Source organism: Eptesicus fuscus, chromosome 3 (assembly GCF_027574615.1).
Source record: "Eptesicus fuscus isolate TK198812 chromosome 3, DD_ASM_mEF_20220401, whole genome shotgun sequence".
NCBI lineage: Eukaryota > Metazoa > Chordata > Mammalia > Chiroptera > Vespertilionidae > Eptesicus > Eptesicus fuscus.
Genome location: NC_072475.1, coordinates 80,132,202 through 80,157,683, shown reverse-complemented (window position 1 = coordinate 80,157,683; position 25,482 = coordinate 80,132,202). Strand labels below are relative to the sequence as shown.

General features: G+C 40.4%; 3 protein-coding genes across 3 annotated transcripts in view; 2 read left to right on the top strand and 1 right to left on the bottom strand.

Annotated features, from left to right (window-relative positions):
• LOC103301193 (filamin A-interacting protein 1-like) overlaps window positions 1–10,260 on the top strand; it is a 33,809-nt gene extending 23,549 nt beyond the window's left edge. The window contains exon 2 of the mRNA XM_028134802.2: window positions 6,917–10,260. Within this exon, the coding sequence (XP_027990603.2) occupies window positions 7,032–9,713 (2,682 nt within the window). The 5' untranslated portion in view covers window positions 6,917–7,031 and the 3' untranslated portion in view covers window positions 9,714–10,260. The remainder of the gene's footprint in view (window positions 1–6,916) is intronic.
• The window catches only part of CMSS1 (cms1 ribosomal small subunit homolog), a 398,213-nt gene that overhangs the window by 360,618 nt on the left and 12,113 nt on the right, over window positions 1–25,482 (bottom strand). The window lies entirely within an intron of this gene.
• LOC114226681 (filamin A-interacting protein 1-like) overlaps window positions 1–25,482 on the top strand; it is a 123,863-nt gene that overhangs the window by 96,073 nt on the left and 2,308 nt on the right. The window lies entirely within an intron of this gene.

Here is a 25,482-nt window from a genome sequence, read left to right as displayed (position 1 = left end):
GCTAAATTTAAAAAGTAGATAATGTGCTAAAGAGAAGTGCCGCAATTACTCTTCTAGTCATACATAATAAAATAATTATTTTAGGAGGTAAGAACACACATTTGAAAACCACTGCTCTATGAGATATGAACTAAAAAGAACGCAAGCACAATGATGAGAATTTTTTGTTATGTTGACTGTTTTTCTAATACAGAAAGTGTTCCTTGAAAAAGACACTTTGTATCTGGACTAGGTCCATGCAATAGTTTTTGTTCTTTGTTGGAGGCAAAGTAGTATGCAGAAACAGCACAGCTTTGCCCTTCCTGACCTTTTTGACCCTAAATTTTCATAGCTGTAAAATAGAGATAATAGTCCCAAGCCATATAAGCTTACCATGAGATTTAGAACCAATAGATGTACTGATTTAGTTCACTGCTTGGCAACACATCACTGACACTAAATAAAAAATGGAAGTTATTATTTGGTCTCCAAATTTTAGTCTTTGGGCTTTGTGAGAAAAATCACAAATTGGACCTAAAATTATTTACTGCCTTTTTTAGGTGAAAATGTAGCTACTGAACAACCATCTATGCTGTGCATTATTCAGTCATTTTTCCAGTAATGTGAACAGACGTTAGCTCATTTAGTCATGATGTTCTCTGTGAAAAAATGGATGGCCCTGTAGGTCAGGAATATAGGCAGTGTCCACACAATGGGGTACAATCCTATAGAATAAAAGGGTAATATGCAAATCGATAGAACGGCGGAATGACCGGTTGCTATGATGCGCACTGACCACTAGGGGGCAGATGCTCAATGCAGGAGCTGCCCCCTGGTGGTCAGTGCACTCCCACAGGGGGAGCACTGCTCAGGCTGGTGAGCGCAGCAGTGGTGGCGGGAGCCTCTCTTGCCTCCGCAGCAGCACTAAGGATGTCCAACTGTGGCTTAGGCCCGCTCCCTGTGAGGAGCAGACCTAACCCGTCAGTCGGACATCCCCTGAGGGCTCCCGGACTGCTAAAGGGTGCAGGCTGGGCTGAGGGACCACCCCGCCAATGCACGATTTTCATGTACCGGGCCTCTAGTCAATAATGAACAACTGGCTAAGTTAATATTCAGCCAGAATACCATTTCCAGAAAATAAACATGTAAACAGTAAAGCAGGGGTGGGGAACCTTTTTCTGTCAAGGGCCATTTGGATATTATAACATCATTTGTGGGCCATGCAAAATTATCAACTTAAAAATGAACCTGCTGTATTTGGTCAAACATTTAATTAACTCACCCCAAATGCCTTGGCAGGGCCAGACCAAATAATTTTGTGGGCCTTATATGGCCTGTGGACTGGACTTTCCCCACCCCTGCAGTATTCTTGCTATCCATAGTCAATCCTGGCATCATCACCTGGTAGCTTGTTATAATGCAAAATTTGAGGCCCATCCCTACCTACTGAATTGGAATCTGCAATTTAACAAGGTTCCCAGGTGATTCAAATGCACCTTAATCTGTGAGAAGCACTGCATAAAGAACAGGGCCTTCACAGGGAAGATACAATCACCAAGTGTATATGTAATTCAGGTGGGAACTTTCTGTTGCATCTGTTTAATTAAAGCTGAGTAAGGCAGGACCATGGAAAGTGTAACTTCTAATGACAGACACACACACACACACACACACACACACACACCCACACACACACCCTAAATCAGTGGTTCTCAGCTGGGAACCAATGCCTCCTTCCCCCTGGCTCCCTACCCCAAGACATTGGGCAATGTCTGAAGATATTTTTGGTTGCCACAACTGGGCTGCTAATGGCATCTAGTGAGTAGAGTCTAGGGCTGCTGCTCAAACATCTTATAATGTACAGGACAGTCCCCAAGGAATGATTTGGCCCCAAATCTCAATAGTGCTGAGGTTTGAGAATAGTTCCCACTAATATGCCTTTATGCAGGGGTGTTTGTATAATTTGTGCTGTGAAACAAATTATACAAACACCCCTGCATAAAGGCATATTAGTGGGAACTATTCATGGAAAAGGGAGCAATAATTGACTACACAGCTCTGAAGGAATGAATGTCATATGTGGACATTCTGCATCTAGGGTCTAATACTGCTTTCAAGATTATGAGTACCCTATTTAAAAGCTCTGGAAATCACTTATCTGCTTTTGCTAGCAAACCCAGAGTCAACAATAACCTATCTACACTAATAAAAGAGAAACATGCAAATTGACCATCCCTCTACCATGCCCACCAGCCAATCAGGAGCGAGTATGCAAATTAACCCAATAAAGATGGTGATTAATTTGCATATGCAGGTGTGAAGCGAAGACTGAAGATAGCGTAAAAGAAAGCTAAGCACTGCAGAAGGGAGTAAAGCAGTGGGGAAGGGAGCAAGGCAGCGGAGACGGGAGTGAAGCCTGCCTCAGCAGGCTTCGCTCCCTTCTCTGCTTCGCTCAGGCCACAGGAAGCCCTACTCTTGCAGGAATAGGCCCGAGCAGGCCCTATTATTGCAGGAATCTTCCTGCAATGGGCCTCTAGTATTAGCATATAAAGTCAGTCAGCATCAATGCCTAAAACCTTAACATGCAAAAAAAAAATGGAGATAGAAAACTAAGTTACAGTTTGGGTTAAAACCAAATCCTACTGAAGAAGGAAGTGGACTTCGACCCTCAACTCCACACCCTCCTTACCCAAAAGACATCAGTAGTCTATACCTTCATTGTCCATAACCCCTTGTCTGCAATTTCAAAAATCTAAAGACTATACAAAGTTTTTGCTAAATTGTGGCAGCAAAGCTTCTTGTCTGAACTTATTTAGATACTAGAGGCCCAGTGCATGAATTCGTGCACAGGTGGGGTCCCTAGGCCTGGACAGTGATCGGGGCTGATCGGGTCTGTGGGAGGTTGGCCCGGGGGGGGGGGGGGGGCGCGGAGGTTGGCCAGTGGGGGTAGGGGCTGTGGGAGGTTGGCTGGCTGGCCCAAGTGGGGCCATTGGGGCAAGCCAACCAGGGGGAAGGGCCAAGGGAGGTTAGCCGTGGCAGCGCACTGACCATCAGGGGGCAGCTCCTGCATTGAGCTTCATAGTGACCGGTTGACCTGTTGTTCGGTCACTTAGTCTTTTATATATATAGACTAGAGGACCATCCATGCACGGGTGGGGTCCCTTGGCCTGCCCTGCGGGGATCAGTGGACCTCCGCGCCACCGCAGCCCGGCCTTACATGCCAGCTTGTTGAGCTCCAGCCCACTGTCAGTGTTGATCCCGCACAGCAAGAAGTAGTGTGTGAAGCGGCAGGCAGCTGAGGAAGAGCCTGAGCCCGGGCTGGGTGCCACTCCCACTTACCCCAGCCCTGCTGCCGCCACTGCTCAGGAGTGCAGGGGGAGTGTCCCAGGAAAGGCTCGTGCCACGGCAGCTGCGCTCGCCAGCCATCAGCCTGGCGTCTAGCACCCATTTGTCAGCTGAGCAGCACTGACCACCAAGGGGCGGCTCCTGAGCTGATGGTAGATGTTCCTTACTACCTTTCTAAAATTTGAAAACTTTAGTATTTTGAAAACATTTGGCTCCAAAAGTTTTGGACAATGATTGTGGACCTTAAATGACTAAATGACTAAATTACAGTTAACACTCAGCAAATATTTGCTGAAAGCATTCATCTATATATATTTGAAAGACAAAAAAATACTCCTCGTCAAATATGTGTGTATATGTGTATACACACACAGGGAGACACTTATATATTCATGCACATACACATAGATATCCCTGCATTAGTAATTAGAAGTGTGACAATTAGCTTCCTTGTTTAGGACATTGCATACAACAGGCAAGGCTTGCAGCTTCAAATTCTATAAAGACAAGGTAAGTTTGCAAAGAAACACTTCTTTTCTCCAAGACTGTAAACTAACTTCACAGTTCAACCTTCAAATGCTCCTGGATATAAAGCAAGAAATAGTGGATGATTTAGGGTAAGCCCATTCACCATATCAGAATAAGTGCTAATTCCAATACTAGTAGCATAACTAGTTTGTCTGTTTGTCTCTCTCTCCATCAGTCTCTCTCATACATATACACAATCCCACAATGTATAATAGCATTACAAGCACCTGACTGGTTCTGAAAGGTTTACATCACTGGTTGCCTATCCTAAATGATGTCTGGGGGTATAACTCTTTCTGCGTATAAACTCCTATTTCTGTCCTGGACACGCTTAACCTACTTAACCAACTAACTTGTTTACTGTCATATGGACTAGCCCAGGGAAATACTAGTAGCAGATTGTTAGGAAGAAAGTAGTAGGAAAACGCTGGGAGCAAATGTATTCAAATCAACATTTTTATTGCCTACCTTGTAAGATGGGGCTTGGGAATAGCCAATTTCCAGAAACCATAAAAAGATACATGAGTTTGCACCATGCGGGAAAACATGCATCATGCTTGCTGCTGAAAATCCTGGAAACATTTTTAACTTCTTCAAAATCCTTTTTGCCTGCCATGGCACTGCCAAGATTCACTAATTGCCATTCAATATTAATGGCCTTTTCATTACACTGGTAAACAATCTTCCCTCCTTTATATCCTAAGGAAACACACCTCCTTCTCATGAAAATAAAATAGCATATGTATTATTTAATAAGTTGAAAAGAAATCTTGAAAAGTTTTTTTAATTGTTCTCTAATAAAACTCTAAGAAATGTGATGTAGAAGTTATCCTCAGCACACTGTTTAACATGATTCCAATGCTAAGGTAGGAGGAAGAAACCCTTTGCCAAAGTCTCCAACTATTTCACCACCAAAGCGATTTACCCATGGGTTCTGCCACTGGGGTTGTGAAGTCCCAGGACCATTCAGGAAGGAGCGCCATGTTTCTCTTCTCAGGCTCCCAGGTGTCTCAAGCAGGGAGAGGGACAGGGCTGAAAGCCATGCCAAGTCTCTTGCCAAGACTGTGGATGAGATCATCAGCCCCACCCCAGCATCCAGCCCAGCTTCTTCAGAATTTCACAGGCCACAGCCCTTGACCCAGCCTCCTGTCAGATTCCCAAAACAGGAAAAACTAAAAGTGGATCCTCCCCACAAAAAAAGCTTGGGAATTCTTACATTATATAATTATTTTAAACATGTTCCTCTTATGTAGGGTAATTACAGTTAGGCTCTCAAAAAAAACCTCTTATTTCCAAGAAGCCTATCCCAAATTAGTTTAAATGTCCTCTCAGATCCTTAAACAACTTTAAAAAAAAAAGGTTCTCTGGCAAGGATTAAAGACATGCATTGAATAATTAACTCATTCTTAATAGAAAAGATATATTAAAATATTATGTGCCCTGGTTGGGTAACTCAGCTGGTTAGAGTGTTGTCCTGATTCGCTAAGGTTGTGGGTTTGATCCCTGGTCAGTGCACATACAAGAATCAACCAATGAATGCATAAATAAGTGGAACAACAAATCTCTCTCGCCACTAGTAAAAATCAATAAATAAAAGTAAAATTAAAGTGTTATGCACTCTTCATGCTTGACCAGAAAACAAATATTTATAACTTTTCATCCATGACAAGTATTTTAGTTCAATTCTTCGGGGATTCTATTCTATTTTAGCTTCTGTATAACAATACTTCAAAGCTATAATTACACCCTCTATAATCAACCCATTGCCGTGTAATTAAGAGTGCCACAAATTTAAAACTGTGACCTTATTACTGAGGAAAACAGTGTTTGGAAGAGATACTTTATTTCATGTAAAACGCCCTCCTGTTATGCCAACACATTTAAAATGTTTAAAAATATATAATCATTTTTAAGAGAGGATCATTATGTTCCTGATAATAGAGTTTTTCCTCTATCATTTCTAGTATCTAAATCTCATCAACAAGCTCTTTCCTATTGAACCCTGTGCTTTTGCCATGTTATAAAAACTCTAAACTCTTTCAGATGCCTCTATTTCCTCCTCATTCAACTACCATCCACTATGGGGACAAAGATATATGTGAAGTGATTTCTGGCAGTGTCATGCTAGTGTAAACAGAGTTTTAATTGGCAGAGAGGTCCATCAGTGAATAAAATTATATCTTAACTACAAATCAAGAAGTTGAGCACCAGACATTAATGTACATGTATTGTAATGGTTCAAGCAAACCATTTGATAAATATAATAACCGCATTAATAAAAAAACAACAGTAATAATGAACACTTATCAAATGCTTACTATGTGCCAGCACTATAACAATCTTAAGACAAATTACCTCATTTAATTTTCAAATGATCCCTGAGATAATACGATTGCCTCCAGTTTTCATATGAGGAAACTGAAGCTCAGAGATGTTAAATTACTGTCCAGATTAATCAGCTGTGAGAGGAGGGCCAGTCTTGAAGCCAGGTCCAACTGAATCCCAAACTTGTGCCTGTTTTTATCGCCTTCAGGTGAGACTAAGAGGAAGCTGAGAAGTAGTTTATAAGGGACTAGAGGCCCGATGCACGAAATTTGTGCAAGAGTAGGCCTTCCTTCCCTTGGCTGCCGGCACTGGCTTCCCTCTGGCACCCAGGAACCGGGCTTCCTCCAGCCACCGGCAGACACCCAGGACCCGGACTTCCCTCGAAGCCCTGGCTTCGTCCGGAAGGATGTCCGGTCTAATTAGCATATTATACTTTTATTATTATAGATTGTAAACTACACATGCAATTTAACCCAAATATTCTTGCCCTTACTCTTCCAACAAGGCTCCTGGTGAACTGCAACTGTTACCAGTCAATGAAGGGTAGGGGAGTTGGGGTCAGTGAAAGCAGAAAAGCAAGATGACTATCAAGATTCTCCACCCCCATCAAATTCAGGAATTCCTTTCTGTATTCTGTAAGAGATAATGCATCTTTCTAAATTTCATAAACGTTTAATCAGAGCTGATAAGGTTACTAAGACGCCAATCACAAAATCCAATGCACTCTTGTGTTTTTCAGATTAAAGAAGCTGATTGACCAAGAAACGGAATCCCAGGAGAAAAAGGAGCAAGAAAAGGAGAAGAGGGTCACCGCCCTGAAAGAGGAGTTGACCAAACTGAAGTCTTTTGCTTTGATGGTGGTAGATGAACAACAAAGGCTGACAGCACAGCTTGCCCTTCAAAGACAAAAAAACCGAGACCTAACCACAAGTACAAAGGAAACACATGCTAAACTAGCCCTTGCTGAAGCCAGAGTTCAGGAAGAAGAGCAGAAGGCAACCAGACTAGAGAAAGAACTGCAAACACAGACCACAAAGTTTCACCAGAACCAAGAAACAATTATGGCGAAGCTCACCAATGAGGACAGCCAAAATCGCCAGCTTCGCCAAAAGCTGGCAGCACTCAGCCGGCAAATTGATGAGTTAGAAGAAACAAACAGATCTTTACGAAAAGCAGAAGAGGAGCTCCAAGATATAAAAGAAAAAATCAACAAGGGAGAATATGGAAACTCTGGTATCTTGGCCGAGGTAGAGGAGCTCAGGAAACGAGTGCTAGAAATGGAAGGGAAGGATGAAGAGCTCATAAAAATGGAGGAGCAGTGCAGAGATCTCAATAAGAGGCTCGAAAAGGAAACATCACAGAGTAAAGACTTTAAACTCGAGGTTGAAAAACTCAATAAAAGGATTATGGCTTTGGAAAAATTAGAAGATGCTTTCAACAAAAGCAAACAAGAATGTTACTCTCTGAAATGCAACTTAGAAAAAGAAAGGATGACCACAAAGCAGTTGTCTCAAGAACTGGAGAGTTTAAAAGTAAGGATCAAAGAGCTAGAAGCCATTGAAAATCGGCTGGAAAAGACAGAATTCACCCTAAAAGAAGATTTAACTAAACTGAAAACATTAACTGTAATGCTAGTAGATGAGCGGAAAACAATGAGTGAAAAATTAAAGCAAACTGAAGATAAGTTACAAGCTGCTGCTTCTCAGCTTCAAGTGGAGCAAAATAAAGTGACAACGGTTACTGAGAAGTTGATTGAGGAAACTAAAAGGGCACTGAAGTCCAAAACTGATGTGGAAGAAAAGATGTACAGCATAACCAAGGAAAGAGATGATTTAAAAAACAAATTGAAAACAGAAGAAGAGAAGGGAAATGATCTCCTGTCCAAAGTTAATTTATTGAAAAATAGGCTTCAATCACTGGAAGCAGTTGAGAAAGATTTCCTAAAAAACAATTTAAATCAAGATTCTAGTAAGTCCACAACAACATTACACCAAGAAAACAATAAGATTAAAGAGCTCTCTCAAGAAGTAGAAAAACTGAGACTGAAGTTAAAGGATATGAAAGCCATTGAGGATGACCTCATGAAAACAGAAGACGAATATGAGACTCTGGAACGAAGGTATGCTAATGAAAGAGACAAAGCTCAATTTTTATCTGAAGAGCTGGAACATGTTAAAATGGAACTTGCCAAGTACCAGTTGGTAGAAAAGACAGAGTCTAGCCATGAACAGTGGCTTTTCAAAAGGCTTCAAGAAGAAGAAGCTAAATCAGGGCACCTCTCAAGAGAAGTGGAGGCACTGAAAGAGAAAATTCATGAATACATGGCAACTGAGGACCTGATATGTCACCTCCAGGGAGACCATTCAGTCTTGCAAAAGAAACTCAATCAACAAGAAAACAGGAACAGAGATTTAGGAAGAGAGATTGAAAACCTCACTAAAGAGTTAGAGAGGTACCGGCATTTCAGTAAGAGTCTACGGCCTAGTCTCAATGGAAGAAAAATCTCTGACCCTCAAGTGTTTTCTAAAGAAGTTCAAACAGAAGCAGCAGACAATGAGCCGCCTGATTACAAGAGTCTCATTTCTCTGGAACGGGCAGTCATCAATGGTCAGTTTTATGAGGAGAGTGAGGACCAGGAAGAGGATCCGAATGAGGAGGAATCTGTGCTGTCCTTCAAGTGCAACTCATCTACTCCCTGTCCTATTAACAGGAAGCTATGGATTCCTTGGATGAAATCCAAGGAGGGCCATCCTCAGAATGGAAAAATACAAACGAAATCCAATGGCAACTTTGTACAAACTGGAGATCTAGTCCTAAGCCACACACCTGGGCAGCCACTTCATATAAAGGTTACTCCAGACCATATCCAAAACACAGCCACTCTTGAAATCACAAGTCCAACCACAGAGAGTCCTCACTCTTACACAAGCACTGCAGTGATACCAAACTGTGGCACCCCAAAGCAAAGGATAACCATCCTCCAGAACGCCTCCATAACACCAGTGAAATCCAAAACCTCTGCCGAAGGCCTCATGAATTTAGAGCAAGGCATGTCCCCAATGACCATGGCAGCCTTTGCCAGAGCACAGACCCCAGAGTCTTGTGGTTCCATAACTCCAGAAAGGACAATGTCACCTATTCAGGTTTTGGCTGTGACTGGTTCAGCGAGCTCTCCTGAGCAGGGACGCTCCCCAGAGCCACTAGAAATCAGTGCCAAGCACGCGATTTTCAGAGTCTCTCCAGACAGGCAGTCATCATGGCAGTTTCAACGTTCAAACAGTAATAGTTCAAGTGTGATAACTACTGAGGATAATAAAATCCACATTCACTTAGGAAGTCCTTACATGCAAGCTGTAGCCAGCCCCGTGAGACCTGCCAGCCCTTCAACACCACCGCAGGATAACCGAACTCAAGGCATAACTAATGGGGCACTAAGCAAAACAACCAATAAAGTCACCAGCAGTATTACTATCACACCAACAGCCACACCTCTTCCTCGACAATCACAAATTACAGTAAGTAATATATATAACTGACCCTCATCCAGTCTATACTGATTATTGCAAGGAACTCAGTCCTCTTTAATTATCCCTCCACATCCCCCAAAGACTGACTGAACTTGTACTTTGGGAAGGTTTGTGCATGAACTATTCAACAGTACCTGAAACTAACTGTTGCCTGCATAATCATATCAAGTGTGCACTTACTGTATATCTTTTCATTTACATACCTGTATGAAAAATATTTAGTCTGCACTTGTATAAATACATCTTTATGTATTTCATTTTCCATAACTCACATTAATTTGATTGCAACTTGTCTTGGTGAAATACCTTAACATTATAAAACAGTAAATAATTTGTTATTTTTACCACTGCTTGCTGAATTTTCTTTTGGTCATTTTGTGTTATATTTTTGCATGTATAGTAGAATTTTATTTCCTGTTCATAATGTCTATTAATTCTTCCTTAAAAGAAAAAAAAAGAGCAGAGAACTTACTTCCCACTTACAGTCAACTTTTGATCACATATAAAGGCAGAGAAAGTGGTTTAAATAAATAAAAATTTATGATTTCAACATGAACTATAAGATCTCTCAGGAGCAAACTTAACTACGTGTTGGAGATATCTCTCAATATCTTTGGTGCCCAGCACAATGCTTCACACATATTAGGAACTTAGGAACATAATGTACTGATAATAACTGAATAAAATAATATTAAATAATTTGCTTTTGTGAGCAAATGAGCTGATGGTGAAAGTAAAAAACTTTGAAATGTGATAGGAAGCCAGAAAAAGTACATTTGGAAATACAAGTAATAAAAGTTACCTTGACAATCAAGAGTTGACTGTATTTCTACAATAGATGAAAATCTCCATAAAACATATATGTCTACACTCAAACCTAGACCTGGCCACTAGGACAAGTACTCTTGAATATGGTTTCAAAGCAAAAATGTCATTTTTGTTCCTTTTCCCTATTTGGTTCCTCAAATCATTTGGATTACTTAAGGTAGGTGCTTCCTACTTTGCTTTTAAATGGCTGCCTTTAGAAGCTTACAACTTAACCATGTGTTGTTTTTTTAACTTTTTAACAAGCAAATAAAAGCCAAGATAGTTACAAACACAAGTTATAGAAAAGGCATGTTTAAAAAAGACCTTAGAGTATGTTGAGAGAAGCTTCCTCTGTGATTATTGTTATGCCATTTATAAGGTAGGTGAGACAGCCTAAAAATTCTGGTATCTGGCTCATGGGATTCTCCGAGCTTAATCCATACTTCTTTATCAGAGAACAGCAGCTTTCAGAGGAAGATTTTAAATTACAAATCAGGTTCCCCAGTCACCTTCCAAAAAATGATTTTAGACAAAGTAGCTCATTGCCATTTTCCCTTTCCAACCTTGTAACTGTTGATTTAGTTTGGTTAATTTTATTGCTAGTTATTGATTTTAAACACAATTCATTTGGATACATTTAGGCAAACTGTAAAGATCTTTAGAAGTAAAAGAAGTATTTCACAATTATCCTCCTTTTCCCTGCAAAATCAATTTCATGATAGCCAAGCGAGGATTTGTTGACAGAAACACTTCCATGGTGATGAACTCCAACACCAATGCTGTGGGCTTGCATCATCATTAAATAAATTTGGATGAAAGTTTAGACTGGTGATGAATGAGAAAGCTTCTGTTTAAACACATGTATCTTGGGAATCAGCAGTGACCCAACTGTATTACAAAATACATGATGGCCTAAATGTTTTTCAAAAATATTTTTATTTTTAAGTCACCTTAGGGTAAAACTTTAGAAGGAACCTGCATACTTCATTTTACAAAGTATTTCAAAGTAGACATTGATAATGCTGCTGCATAAGATGTTTTTCTAGATAAAAATCAAGAGAGAATACTAGGAACATTTTGAAGGGTACTGATCATAAAATTATGAACGGAAACTAGAAAGAATTAAAGGACATGGTCTTTACAGTGCTTCCCAACCTTTGTCACATAACGGCACAAACAGAGAACATGTTTCCATGACACTGGGGGGAAATGGATGAAGAGGCAGAGATATCAGCCCCGGACTCATTACCCCAAGGTTCTCCTGGCTGCCCCAAATACTGAAGGGAAAATTCACTCTTGGGATACCTACAACTAAGACAGTTTGAGGATCTCTGGCTATTCATTAGTCCATCCATTTTGTAAGGATTCAATTTTTTATATTATGTGAGCCAGAGCAATTCTCTACAATAAAGTTAACACTATACGTCCTGAGCTCCATAATTATAGTGCACAGATTCTCATTTTATTATCTGTTCCAGATATTAACTATAAGCAGGCTTCCCAAGTGATTAACATTATTGGATTTATTGAACTTTCAAAGAGTCAAACCTCTTATAGAGATTCCTCTACTGGGAAGATTACTTGGGTATAATAATTCATATTAGCATCAAACTTTAGGAGCACTGTTAAGATTAATAACATACAGAGATTATTAAAAGTAATAATAATTAAAGTTTATTGTAAACACGGCAGCATTTCTAAGAATCTTCCCATTTCTATAAAATCATACCTAAAATGACATTCTAGAGTTTTAGCCTTTCATTTAAAAAACTAGAGGCCCGGTGCATGAAATTCATGCATGGGGGGGGGGGGGGTGTCCCTCAGCGCAGCCTGCACCCTCTTCAATCTGGGATCCCTCTCACAATCCAGGACTGCTGGCTCCCAACTGCTCGCCTGCCTGCCTTCCTGATTGCCCCTAACCGCTTCTGCCTGCCAGCCTGATCACCCCCTAACCACTCCCCTGCCAGCCTGATTGATGCCTAACCGCTCCCCTGCCAGCCTGTTTGCCCCTAACTGCCCTCCCCTGCAGGCCTGGTCCCCTCCCAACTGCCCTTCCCTGCAGTCCTGGTCGCCCCCAAATTTCCTCCTCTGCCGGCTTGGTCACCCCTAACTGCCCTCCCCTGTAGGCTTGATCACCCCCAATTGCCCTCCCTTGCAGGCCTGGTCCCTCCCAACTGCCCTCCGCTGCTGGCCATCTTGTGGTGGCCATCTTGTGTCCACATGGGGGCAGCCATCTTTGACCACATGGGGCAGCCATCTTGTGTGTTGGAGTGATGGTCAATCTGCATATTACTCTTTTATTAGATAGGATAATTTTTTATATCTGCGTGTGTGTGTGTGTGTGTGTGTGTGTGGTTACAGAGCTTTCCTTTTCATCCACATACTAGTACAATCACAGAAGAACCTTGAAAACTAGGATGGAGAAAGTAACACTAAAAAATATTTGTATGAGATATGTAAGGATGGAGGGTTATATTCTTGGGAAAAGAATGCCCAGGAGAGAATAAGAAAAGATACACTGTTTTTATATACATCTGAAAAAATACTATCTTCCTTTCATTGGTCAAAACCCCAGCTTCAGAACCAAGTTTCATTTTTCTTGCCCCTCCCCCCAGCTCTCTAACTTTTTGAGCTGTGTAATCACAGATTTGAATGATTTTACCACATTCTTTTTTCCATTTAAGAGCAATGGTAAAACTTCCCCCTCAAGGATGCACTGCTCTTTGGGGGCACTGGTGAAAATAAAATCAGCACCCCTGCTAGAAGGACAATGTGTATTTCCCGTAGTTGGATATTTACATATAGAGGAGTCTCTCTATACTTGTTCAAGATGATGATGGGATTCCATAAACTCCACTCAGAAGGTCTCTGCAACTACAATTCACAATGCCAAGACATTTTCTGTGGGGTCTTTATGACATCCAAAGGTTAATTTTACCTGTAGCTTGCACTGTGAGAAGATCATGAAAGGGATATTTAATTAAAAATTTTTAGACTTATAGCCTAAGGATTCTATCATTTTTACTGATTGAAGAATAATTCCACACAAAAACAAGTAGCTTTGATTCTGAATCTTTATAAAGCCAGTATCCTTTGAAACTTGTTAAACAAAGATCTTTAAATTAACAACATTCTAGTTCCCCTAAACCTTGCTTTCTATTAAGTGTTTTCCTCCAAAATAATCATTTTGCTTTCGAATCCTAAGAGAAAAGATAATCAGGCAACAATGCCCAAAATATTAAGATCAGCGTTTCTCTAAATAAAATCCAAGAGAATCCTGGATCCCATCCAGAGCTATAAAGTCAGAATATTTGAGGATAGAGGCCCAGGAAGCCTCATTTTTAAAAAGCTCTTCTGCTGATTAGTATGCACCCTAAAGTAGGTACTCCATTGTTTTACAAATTCCTATATTGATAAACATTAGTAAATGTGTTCTGACTGGTCTCACTCTAGCAGAATGAATTACACCTGGAAGTGTGACTATTCTGCCCTCTAGTGGCCTGTCCTCACGTTTTCTTTTTATTCAAAAGAAACGCTCAATTAAAAAAAAAAAAAACCACAAAAAACAAAAATCATTACCATTTTATTGGGTGGGAAGGTTCCCAGTTTTATAACTGTACAAAGCATAGATGCCTGAATCTTTAGCTGAGCAGTAGCACACTGTCTGACACCTCCAAGCTCTGTTTCTTTCTCAGATCCCAGACCTTCAACATAAGCCTACAGCATTTCTTGGGAATGGTCCAGAACACACATTAAAGAGAGCAGTTTGGATGAACCAAAACAAAGGACTCCATTCACCTCAGGCCACAGTGAGCAAATGAAGAAAGAGCAAGAAAAACAAGTAGTTCTTTAGTTTCCAAACCTTAAACTTCTTAAAAATTCATTTTCATTTACATTACACTCCAAGTCCTTTCCAATTGATGGACCCTTTTACTCTTGAAGCTCAGTAAAGAAGGATAAAGTTTTTGTGCAGTCAAATATATCAGAGCAGAATCCCCCAAAGGCAACACTGTAGGATAAGGAATCCTTAGAGTCCAGCAAATTAACTGGCCAACACTTCTGAGTAACTTATAATTCGATAATGAATTAACACTGTTTATATGGCAGCACATACAAATCTGTCAACTTTCCATCAGGACACAAAGTTTTACACTTAAAATGGTGCCATAAAAATGTACTCTGACATCACAATCAGCTACCCTAGCGATAGGACAATCCTCCTTACTTGTGCCTTCATTTCCAAATATCACTTGTTCCTCACAAAATTGTTGTTCAAGAGAGATCAAATTTATCTGATTATTTGAGACAATTTTTTGAAAGCCTAAAATTAGTTATATGTTAGTGAGTTCTTCCCCCCTCCATCTCATAACCAAATGGTTCTGTATATTTAAATTTTTGTCTTATTTTTTTCAATTACAGTGTGCATCAATATTATTTTGTTTTAGTTTCAGCAGCGTAGTGGTTAGACAATAATATACTTTACAAAGTGTTTCTCCCGATATTTCCAGTACCCACCTGGCACCAGACATAGTTATTACATTATTGACTATATTTCCTGTGCTATACTTTATATCCCCATGACTTTTGTAACTACCAATCTGTACTTCTCCTGTATATTTTTAAAGATTACCTAAGATAACCTTTTTCTTTTTATTTTTTTGCCTCAGAGTTTTGTTTTTTAAAGTTCTGTTTTTACGTCTGGATAACTAACAATGTATATAGAGATCCTGTAGACCTACAAAGGCTGCCTCACTCACTGCCTGCCATTCCTTAGGCCTCTGGAAAGGTGGGTGGGCTTACTAACTAATGTAACATTCATGTATCTCAGTGACATACACAGTGTCTCAGCACACAGTATCTTCTCTTCAAAGCCTCACACAGATCATGACATACTGATTGCCTACCTCCTACCCAACACTGAGGCAGGTATTATGGAAACAAAAGATTCACTATCCTTGAAGAGCTTATTAATTTGGGCAAGGAAGAGACAAGAAATAAGAGTATCAGATAATATTTAACCAAGTGGCAAACTAAATTTCCTACAATAATCTAGAGATTAAGGGGACTACAGCAGATTAACAAGGCTTCATAGAGCAATTAATATTTAAAGCTGGGGAAGGAAAGATTAGGTAAGTGGAGTGATTGCAGGGAGAGAACATTTGAGGCAAACAAACAGAAGATTAGGTTCCAGTTGGTGCCTTTCCATGAAAGATTTGTTTTCTTCTCTAAAAGTCTATGAATTAAGGTCCTTTACTCCTCACCAGAGCAAAGTTTCTCAACCTCAGGACTCTTTAACAGTTGGGGTTCAATGATTCTTTGTTGTGGGGGAAGTCATGAACATTGCAGGATGTTGAGGAGCATTCTTGGCTTCCACCTACTAGATGCTAAGTCACATTCCCCAACTGTGACAAACAAAAATGTCTCCTGACATAGCCACATGTTTGGGGCAAATTTTCAGAACTGGCTCATCTCTCTAATTGAGAACCACTGCATTAGAGATGAATAAACTGACTCTATGAGCCAATTCCTCCTTTACATTACTTGCTGTGAAAAAAATTTAACAGCTCACTTGAAAATTGTTATGTCTGGTGTGTAGAGATGGGCATCTTGAATCTGACAAAATATAAGCCTCAAAGCAACTTCAAAAATCTGCACTGAAGACTGTAGTTGCATAAAGACTGTTTCCACTTACTTGACAGATCATGTGAATATTTGAATATTTATATTTGTGTTAATACCTTTCAAAGATACCATATTATAAACTAGAGTTTTTGGACAAGCTTTCCATTCTCACATGCCTTTGGGAGTAATAAAGAGAAATCTTGACAATCAATCATCTTTGTCTTAAAGGAGGAAAAAAAATGGGTTTCAGGAGGATTGTAAAGAACTTAAGAAATAACTCCCTTTACTGTTTTAAACCTCTCTAAAGATTCCTCTCTGAAGAGTTTCAATTCCCTCTGTATTAGTGTAAAACCACCACAGGCACAAATGTCTTCTGTTAAGATATAAGTTTTCTTCATTCCTGAACAAGTCACCTACAAGATTAAATTGACAAATATTTATAATGTACCTAATGTTACTCATTGCTATGCTGGACAGCTTTGTAGATGTAAGATTTAGAATCTAAGGTGGGAGTTGAGGACAACCTTAAAAGGTAGTTAAGAGCACAACACAGAAAAGGAATTCTATAGCTAGTAAGTACTATAGGAATTTGGAGCAGGTTGCTCTGGGGCAAGGTTTGTGGGTTAGATTTCAGAAACAGATAATATTCGAGCAGGGGCTAGGGAATGAAGAAGACTGGGAAAGAGGACAAAATGTATTCCTGGGAGATGCCCAAAAGAGCAGAGGTGTGAGGGCAAGGCAGGAGAGCAGGAAATCAACACTCAAGGAACTCTGAGCAGTGCAATGTGGCTGAAGTTGAGATGGTTGGGGCAGGGGTAAGGCTTGAAGGGCATAGTTCTGTCAGATTGTGAAGGCCTTGATACAGTGCTAGGGAATGTTCTGTGTCCTCAGAGAAAGCTTCTGAGTAGTGAGACTACGTAACAAAAAGTAGAAAACGAATCCTTTATACAAGGTTAGTTTATTTCACAACAATCCTATAAATGGGGCTTTATCACAATTTTAAACATAAAGAAATTAAAATTCTGAGAGGTAAGGAAAATTGCTTCTGGTTATTGTTAGTATGTGACAAAAATGAGATATAAAAACCGGTCAAACTCCATTGTCCCATTCTCTTTCCCTGGCAACATACTGAAAAACTGCTTTAGTGAAAGGCGGAAGAGTACAATGAACTGCATTTAGTTCTCTCCACTACCTATGGGGGCAGACAAGTTGCCTAACATTACCTCTCTGCACTCTGCGTCACAAGCCTGCCACATTAGCCAGAACACTCGGAATGCCCCTAAAGACACACAAGGCTTTTTCTCTCTCCTCCCCACTGCTCTACAGGGATAGAATTCTCATCTGTCACTTAAAAATATATTTTTTTATTGCTATCAGAGAGGAAGGGTGAGGGAGAGAGAGATAGAAACATCAATGATGAGAAAGAATCATTGATCGGCTGCCTCCCACACGCCCCCTATTGGGGATCAAGCCCGCAACCCAGGCTTGTGCCCTGACTGGGAATCAAACCGTGACCTCCTGGTTCATAGGTCCAAACTCAACCACTGAGCCATGCTGGTCAGGCTCATCTGTCATTAAGTTACCCACAATAAAAGGTCAGGCTCAAGCCTTACCTCTTCTGAAACCTTCCATGATCACCACAACCAAGAGTGATCTGGCTCCCTTCCAACTCCTCCTATATCCCAGAGGCCACGGTTAGGGTAACAAGAGATAATCAATGTGAGAGGCCAAGCTCCACCACACATGGGCAGGCATGGGGAAGACTGACCTGGGCATAGGAGAGGGGAGAAACCATGACCAAGGAAAAGCATAAGTCCTCACTGTTGGGAGACTCTTTACTCAGAGCACTAGAGCTACAGTCAAAGTCCACTCTATTCTAAAGATTCTATAAGCAAAGGCACAAATGTCAGGCATGAAGAATGAACTTGGACAGTCTATCAACATTTATAGAGCAGAAGGACCTGATGGGCCTTGGAGATGGCTGGAAAGAAAATCAACAGAAATTAGTGAAGGTGATCCATAGAAGGAGCATGACGGCCACACGTATCAAAGCTTATAAGGAGGGGGCCATCTTAACAGTCCTGACACAGACGCAGGACCACCAGGCAATCAAGGGATCAAGGTCCAGTCATCATAAAGATAAGTACCACCAGCTAAGCCCAGAGACGCTGGGACAACTGGTTTTGTAGAAGCCTAGAAAATTTTCCTAGATGATATACCCTAATTTCTCAAGTAACATCATCACTTATTAAAAAAGACTGATAGTCCCAAAATCACTTAAAAAAAAAAAAAAAAGCACCGTGTATTTTCCCAGCTCAGGGAGAGCAGTGTTAGGGTTCAACCTTGTCAGCTTCCAAATTCTGCTTCCATTTCAGAATTAAAATAGTTGTAAACCAAGGAAGCATCACAAATAAAAGTGCTGTTTTGGAGTCAAGTCTTTAAGTTGTTCTTCAATGTATCTCTTATAACAATTAAATGCATATAAACATCTGCTTCAATGCAGCCACTTTTCAAACAACTCAAAGAAATTCCTCAAGAATGAACTACTATCCTTCACTATTAGTTCACTATCAGTGAGTTGGTTGGTTTTTTTCTTTCTCTTAAAAAAAAAATAGAGCTATTCCTTTTCTGTTCTTTGGCTTTTAAGGGAATTAATTGATATCAGTCAGTTCTGAAGCCTCAGAAAAGTACAATTTCATAGAAAGGAGTTATCTAACAACTGCAACAGATTCCTAAAGGGTCCATAACATAAGAAACATTTAAACACTTGACAGTCCCTTCAGGGCAACAGGGACAGGGTCAGTGGATAGGGATCATACTGAGAAGGATGACATCTTTCATAGTGATGACAGAAGCAGCACAATATTTTTATATAAAACTTTACTGATTATAAAATTAATTCATATTTGTTACAAAAACTTTGGAAAATATAAATGCTTCCAGGACTGCTGCTTTTAGCTTCTAAAAAGGGTAATGAGAGGACTATGGAGAACAATGGACAATTATTACTATTTTTCTAGGCCAATCTATCAACTATGGCCCTATTCCAGGTTTTCTTAGACTGCTAGTGAGGAAGGAAATGTGCTGAAGGGGCCATCCTGTCCTTCCTGAACACCTCCGGGACCAAGAAGTGGCAGATCCCCCCACAGAGTACAAGTTTATGTAAGCTGTCTGCTTGGACCAGACACAATGGACAAGGGGCCAGCCTGGTCACTGGAAGAGAGGGACAGGATTTCCTTTTCCCCATCTAGCCAATCAGTGCTTGGATAATGGTTCAATCACTGTGCATTGTTCAAGTACTGGAAAGAAATGCCTCCTTAGGAGGCGACTAATTACACTCTTATCAGTTAATAAGATCAATGGCCTTGTGTAGGGGATGTGGGCATAGAATAGGGCCAGACAAAATTCAACTCTCAGACTCTGGTTAGAATGTAAAAGTACCAGTGTGGGAAAAGAGACCAGTGATAGCTGAGGAGGAATTACATTTTCTCCCTGGGCTGTCTCAGCCACTTAAATGGTATCAACAATTTCTCTATGATGATTCTGAAAGTAACATCTTTAAATTTTCAATGCCAACAAAACGATCCTACATGGAAGGTCCAATCACACTTCAAGATAAGCATGTGCTCATGCCACAGTGCCCTATTGCTCTTTCTATGCCCTTCTCTTGTTACTTGTGCCCTCAGTACAGATGGTACTGTAAAATAGTTAATCTACTACATTTAACCCCTCACCTCTCTAATCCAACCTTCACTAGTGTCGGTAGTGATCTTTCTACAACACTGTTTTGATCATGACAATTCTCTAGTCTCCCCCAAAACATCACTTACTTAGCACTTACAGTACTATGTGCCCAAAGTCCAAACCTTCTACCAAGCCTCCATCTCTCACCTCATCTCCCTTTGAAACTCTGCACATATCCTGCACCCTCCCCAGCACATGGTACTGACCATCCTCGCAAATACCATCATGCTTTCTTACCCTGTACCTTTGCTTATGTTGTTCCAAGGGCTAAAATGCTCTTCTCTTTGTTCCTCATATTGAAGAAACTATACTCCTACATCAAGTGCCATTTACTCTGGAAAACCTTATCCTATCTAATAAAGAGGGAATATGCTAATTGACCACCATGCCCTCACAAAGATGGCGGCACCCACAGCCAATAAGGAGGGGATATGCTAATTGACTGCCGTGCCCTCAAAGACGGCTGTGCCCACAGCCACAAGATGGTGGCGCCTAGTCCCCTCAGCCCCTCAGGGAGGCAGGCATGCAGCACGGCTGGGCCCGCCCCCAGGCAGGTCTGGCCGCTCTGTGTGCCTGCCTCCAGAGTCCCTCAGTCCCCTCAACCCCCCCGCCGCCCAGGGCCAGCCCAAGGCGCAAGCAAGCCTCAGATGTCGGCTGCCCAGCCGCTCAGGGCCGGCCCGAGATGCAGGCAAGCCTCGGATGGTGGCTGCCTAGCCCACCCAGGGCCGCCCGAGGCTCAGGTAACCAGGGCCAGCTGAGGCTTGTGCTCCTGGCAGTGGCAGCAGCAGAGGTGTGATGGGGGCGTTGCTTTCCCCTGATCGCCGGGTTGCCTCCCACCCCTGAGGACTTCTGGACTGTGAGAGGGGGCAGGCCGGACTGACGGACCCCCACCTCTCCAGTGCATGAATTTTCATGCACTGGGCCTCTAGTTTTTTTATAACCTTCCTCTGAGTATCCAAAATACTTCTCTCTGTGCCTCTATTATAGCACTTCATTTTGCCTCTTATTATAATTCTTTTTTATCTCTCCTATATTATAATTTCTTAAGAGCAAGAATCAGCTATCATTTATTTTTGAAATTCTCATATCATTATTTCTCTAAATGCAATCACTGATCACCTTTATTAGAATCACTTAGGACTCCGCAGATTTCCAATGCAGGAATTCTGCATCTTACCAAGCCTCCTGGGTTATTCTTGGGGCATATAATGTTTCAGAACCAGTCTTACTCAGAGCTTATATACTGCTGGTCGTAGGTGCTCAACAAAGGTGCACATGCTAACAACACACCTGGTGGCCACAGCAGACTAGCATTTGATCTTTTCACAGAATCACAGAGTCAGAGCCAAAGGACTTTATAGTGGTGCAGCTGCTTCATTTCTCAAACAATTCAAGGATAGGAAAAGGCAGGAAAGAGTAGAAAATACTCTTCAGGGGAACTCTAGAAAAGAAAGACTCACAATGCTCAGACCAAGTAGAATAAGGAGGGAAAGAATGTGTGATGGTATCCTTTTCTCGGCCAGAGGTGGTTAAAAACAAAGCCCAGGAATTGGACTGCTTGTTCAGCTGCCTCAACTACTAGGCTTAGTAGCATATCTCCAATAATTTATTGAAGAGAGGGAGAAGAAGGGATAGAGAAGGAAAACAAGAAAGGTAAAATAATCAAAGAAGCTATGACTATGATCAGAAATAGGCATCTTAAGAAGAGATATAAGGAAAGAAGACAAAGATGATAATAACGTTGACATTAGTAACAACTAGCACTTATCTGGCACTTTGGATGTGCCAGGGCCTTTCCTACACAATATCTCCCCAAATAAGTTGCCAATAGGTGTTCTAATCCCCAGATACTGACTACAGATGAGGACTCCGAGGTCTGCAAAGCTGACTTATTCAAGGACTCTCAACTAGTTGGTGCCAGAACCAGAATGAAGGACCAAGTTTGGCTCTGCACCCTGTGCTCTAGCAACTAACCCACGGCTGTTGTAAAATGTAAGCCTGCAAATGACTTTAAAAATTTAAATGGGTGCAAATAAGTGAATATAAGGGGGAAGATACCAAAAAAAAAAAAATAAGGGGGAAGATACCAAAAAAAAAAAAAAATCTAAAATGAAAAATCTGACAGATGAATAAAAAGAAAGGGGATAAACAAGGAAGACATTTTAAGGTTAGTATATTTTATTTTAACCTACTATTTCTACATGTGATGTTATGTGTTTGGGCACAAAATGGAAGCAACTGGGGTTAGGAATGATTTTCCAAAACTGTATTTCAATATTTATTATTGGATTGCCCTCACTGCCCATGGTGTAATTACCACAGAAAGGTTGGGAGGTGAATAGATATAACCACAAACCATGTCACATTATTTTAAAAATGCATCAATTTCCTCTAACTTTCACCTCAGAAACTAGACAACTCTTTAATATAAATCACAGCACTGCAACAATATTTAAAACCAAATATTCTCTCACAGGAGATTAATGGGAACAAGCTAATCAAACTACACAGTTTCCTTTTGAAGAACCTCTTGCCATATAAAACTATAAAATCTTTAGTGATAAAGTTTTACTGTATAATGAGGAAATTCTGAGAAAACAAGAGAAAAGAAGCCAAAGCAGCATATAAAATTCTGGGCTATCTGCCAGATTCATTATCTGTTATTTCCCCTCCCCAACCCCCTTCAAATTAGCAGTGATTTATCAAACAATACAAAAGACAAAAGAAAGGAGAAAAACAATATTTCAAAGATATTTTTCTCCAGTTTACATTTCCTCCTTTTCATTACCATATCCATCATCATTATTTAGGCACTTTCCCATTAAACAGAGATTCAAAAAAACAACAACAAAAGACTGTCATTCTGATAACATCCAGCTTTGACTGCTCATTCCATAACTGGGTTCCCGAGGGAGTCAGGTGGCCCTGAATCCGTCCCCTCCCTGCACCACCCCAGTGACCACAAATCAAAATGATCTGAGGTCTTTAGGAGTCTTGAGCCTTTGAATCTCTGGAGCTAAAGTTGTAATGAGGGTCCTGAAGTCCTTGGTGTTAGGAACACTCCTAAGGGTGCACTGCTTACTTAAACAATATGTTGCCAATATATCTCTAAAAAGTTCAAAGAGCTTACAAAATTCATTTCATTTAGAAAAAAGGAAACATCCTGACTCCAGCTGTCTAACTAGGACCTGATAATATCCCCATAAATGCTGATTTTTTCCTAATATATGTTTGCCCTCCATGGTAATGTGAAAGAGTGCAAGGATCAATTAGAAACCAGGCTATAGAACTAAGACTTCAACTAAAACTAAAGACATCTTCACCTTCCTGTACTTTTGCCCACTAAAACTCACTGCCACCTAATGACTTTTATAACCAGGAAGTCTTGTAGATTGCTCAGTTTGTTTTAGAACCAATGGACCAAATAAGCCAACATTTTAAGAATTCAAGGAATACATTCTACAAATATATCCTTTTTTTTCCTACTGCTCTCTAGATAAAACCGATGCCTCTGTCTCACTGAACTCAGCATCCTTCAAACTTGTTATCTATTCCAAATCCCAATTTCACGTTGAACTATGTAAAAAAAAAAAATTTTTTTTTTCTTCTATGCATGCGCTTTGCACTTCCTTAATCTCGTCCAAGACATCTGCTTTCTGATGAAACCCAGGAGTCTCAAACTCTGAGTAGAACATTCACTGTGTGGTCTTAAAAGAGCCATATGCATGGATTCCTTTCAATACCCACTCCTAATTTGGATAAAACTTTCTTGGAACTATTTGACATACTGTTCTATAAAAATGATCCAAGAGATGACATATTGTAATGGTTCATACCTCATTTACTGAAACATGCCCAAGTATAAAATTCGTACAAGAAAACAAACTAAAAAAAATACAGCATCATTTTTTTTAAGATTTGGGAATGACATTTAGGGTTATCCTAACAAAATAACCAGCCTTTGCTGACATCTAGAGGTAAAAACTATGTAGTGAAATCAGAGTTATAAAAACCCCAAATTAGCTTGCAGCATCCATGTGTAGAAACAATGGGAAACCAATAACTTTTGGGCAACTGGCCCTACCAATGACCACTATCCCAAGACACACTGCTTTCACCAACACATCAGTATAGCTTTTAAAAAACAAGCCCACCAATACTGTGTTCCATACTGGTCAGTTTATCGGGCAGATTCCAGTTCTGAATAACCTGTGGTGCTCCTCAAACACTCACATGCCCATATCCCAGTCCTAGACAAAGTCAGTGGGTGCTGAGATGTGATCTGGGCATGTGTAGTGTTTTAACAGCCCCGCAGGTGGTTCTGATAAGCATCCCGTAACCACTGGGACAGGAAGCTCTGACCTTTCACAGTGTTAAACCTCCCCCATCCAGGTAGGCCAAAGTTCCAGGTGAAAGACTTAAAGCTTACATCTAAAGGAGGTTCAAACTATGGCAGTATTTCTCAAAGTGTGGCAGGCTGAGCACCTGCATCAGATGAATCACTCTGAGAGTTTATTAAAATGTGGATTACTGGTTGCATCTATGGACAAATACATTATAACTTCTAAGAGGAAGACCAAGGAATCTGCAATTTAAATAAAATCCCAACACAGATTTTTGTATAATAGAACCAATCTAAATTGACAAAATTAAAGGACATCACAGAAACCTATCTTAGAAAAGCTTTAATTAATGCTATAGTCACAAGATCAGCTGACTTGAATTAGTCCACCACAAATTTCAACTGCAGCTGCTATTAGTCATGGTTTGAACAATATGGCTGATGTTCACAGAAATGTTCTGATCTCTGAAGTGTTTCCTTCCTTTTTTATCCTTTAGTATAACTTAGTGTTGTCTTTTCTAAGTGTAAAGTTAGTAGAGAAAATGTAGAGCATAAAAATCTATAACTCTACTAACCAGAGTTAACCACTGATGCCACTGGTGTATGTTCTCCAGTATTCTCTTCACACACACAAGTGAAAGCATATATAAAGTTTTTAATCCTGCTTTTCACATTTCTGAATAAACACTTTTATATCTTCAAAAGCATTATTTATTTAAAGACAGCATAATATTATTCATATGATTATGGTGTAATGTTAAAACAAGCCTTGTGAGCATCTCTGATTATTTCCTAGAAAAAAAATTCCAAGCAAAAAAATGAATGAGTGGGTGAGTGTGAGTTTTAGGGATCTTGATACACATACAACAAACTACTCTCCTAATTATCAAGAGGTCACCCATCTCATCAAACTATTACTGGGCACTGAGTTTAATTATTTAAAAAAAAAAAAAAAAAAAGCTGTACCTATTTGAAAGGTAAAAGCATTGAATGAGCATTTCCACACTGAGGATGAGACCATGAGGTCAGGATGAAAGGTAGGAATACCATTTATATAAGGTGGAGACTGAATCAGGATATCGACATCTCATTTGCTATGCTGACTAAATATACCAACAGAAAGCATATTACCCATACAATTTATCCTTTATTGGAAGACTAGAGGCCCTGTGCACGAAATTCGTGCACTTGGGGGGTCCCTCAGCCCAGACTGTGCCCTCTCGTTGCCCTCAGGGGATGTCCAACTGATGGCTTAGGCCAGGC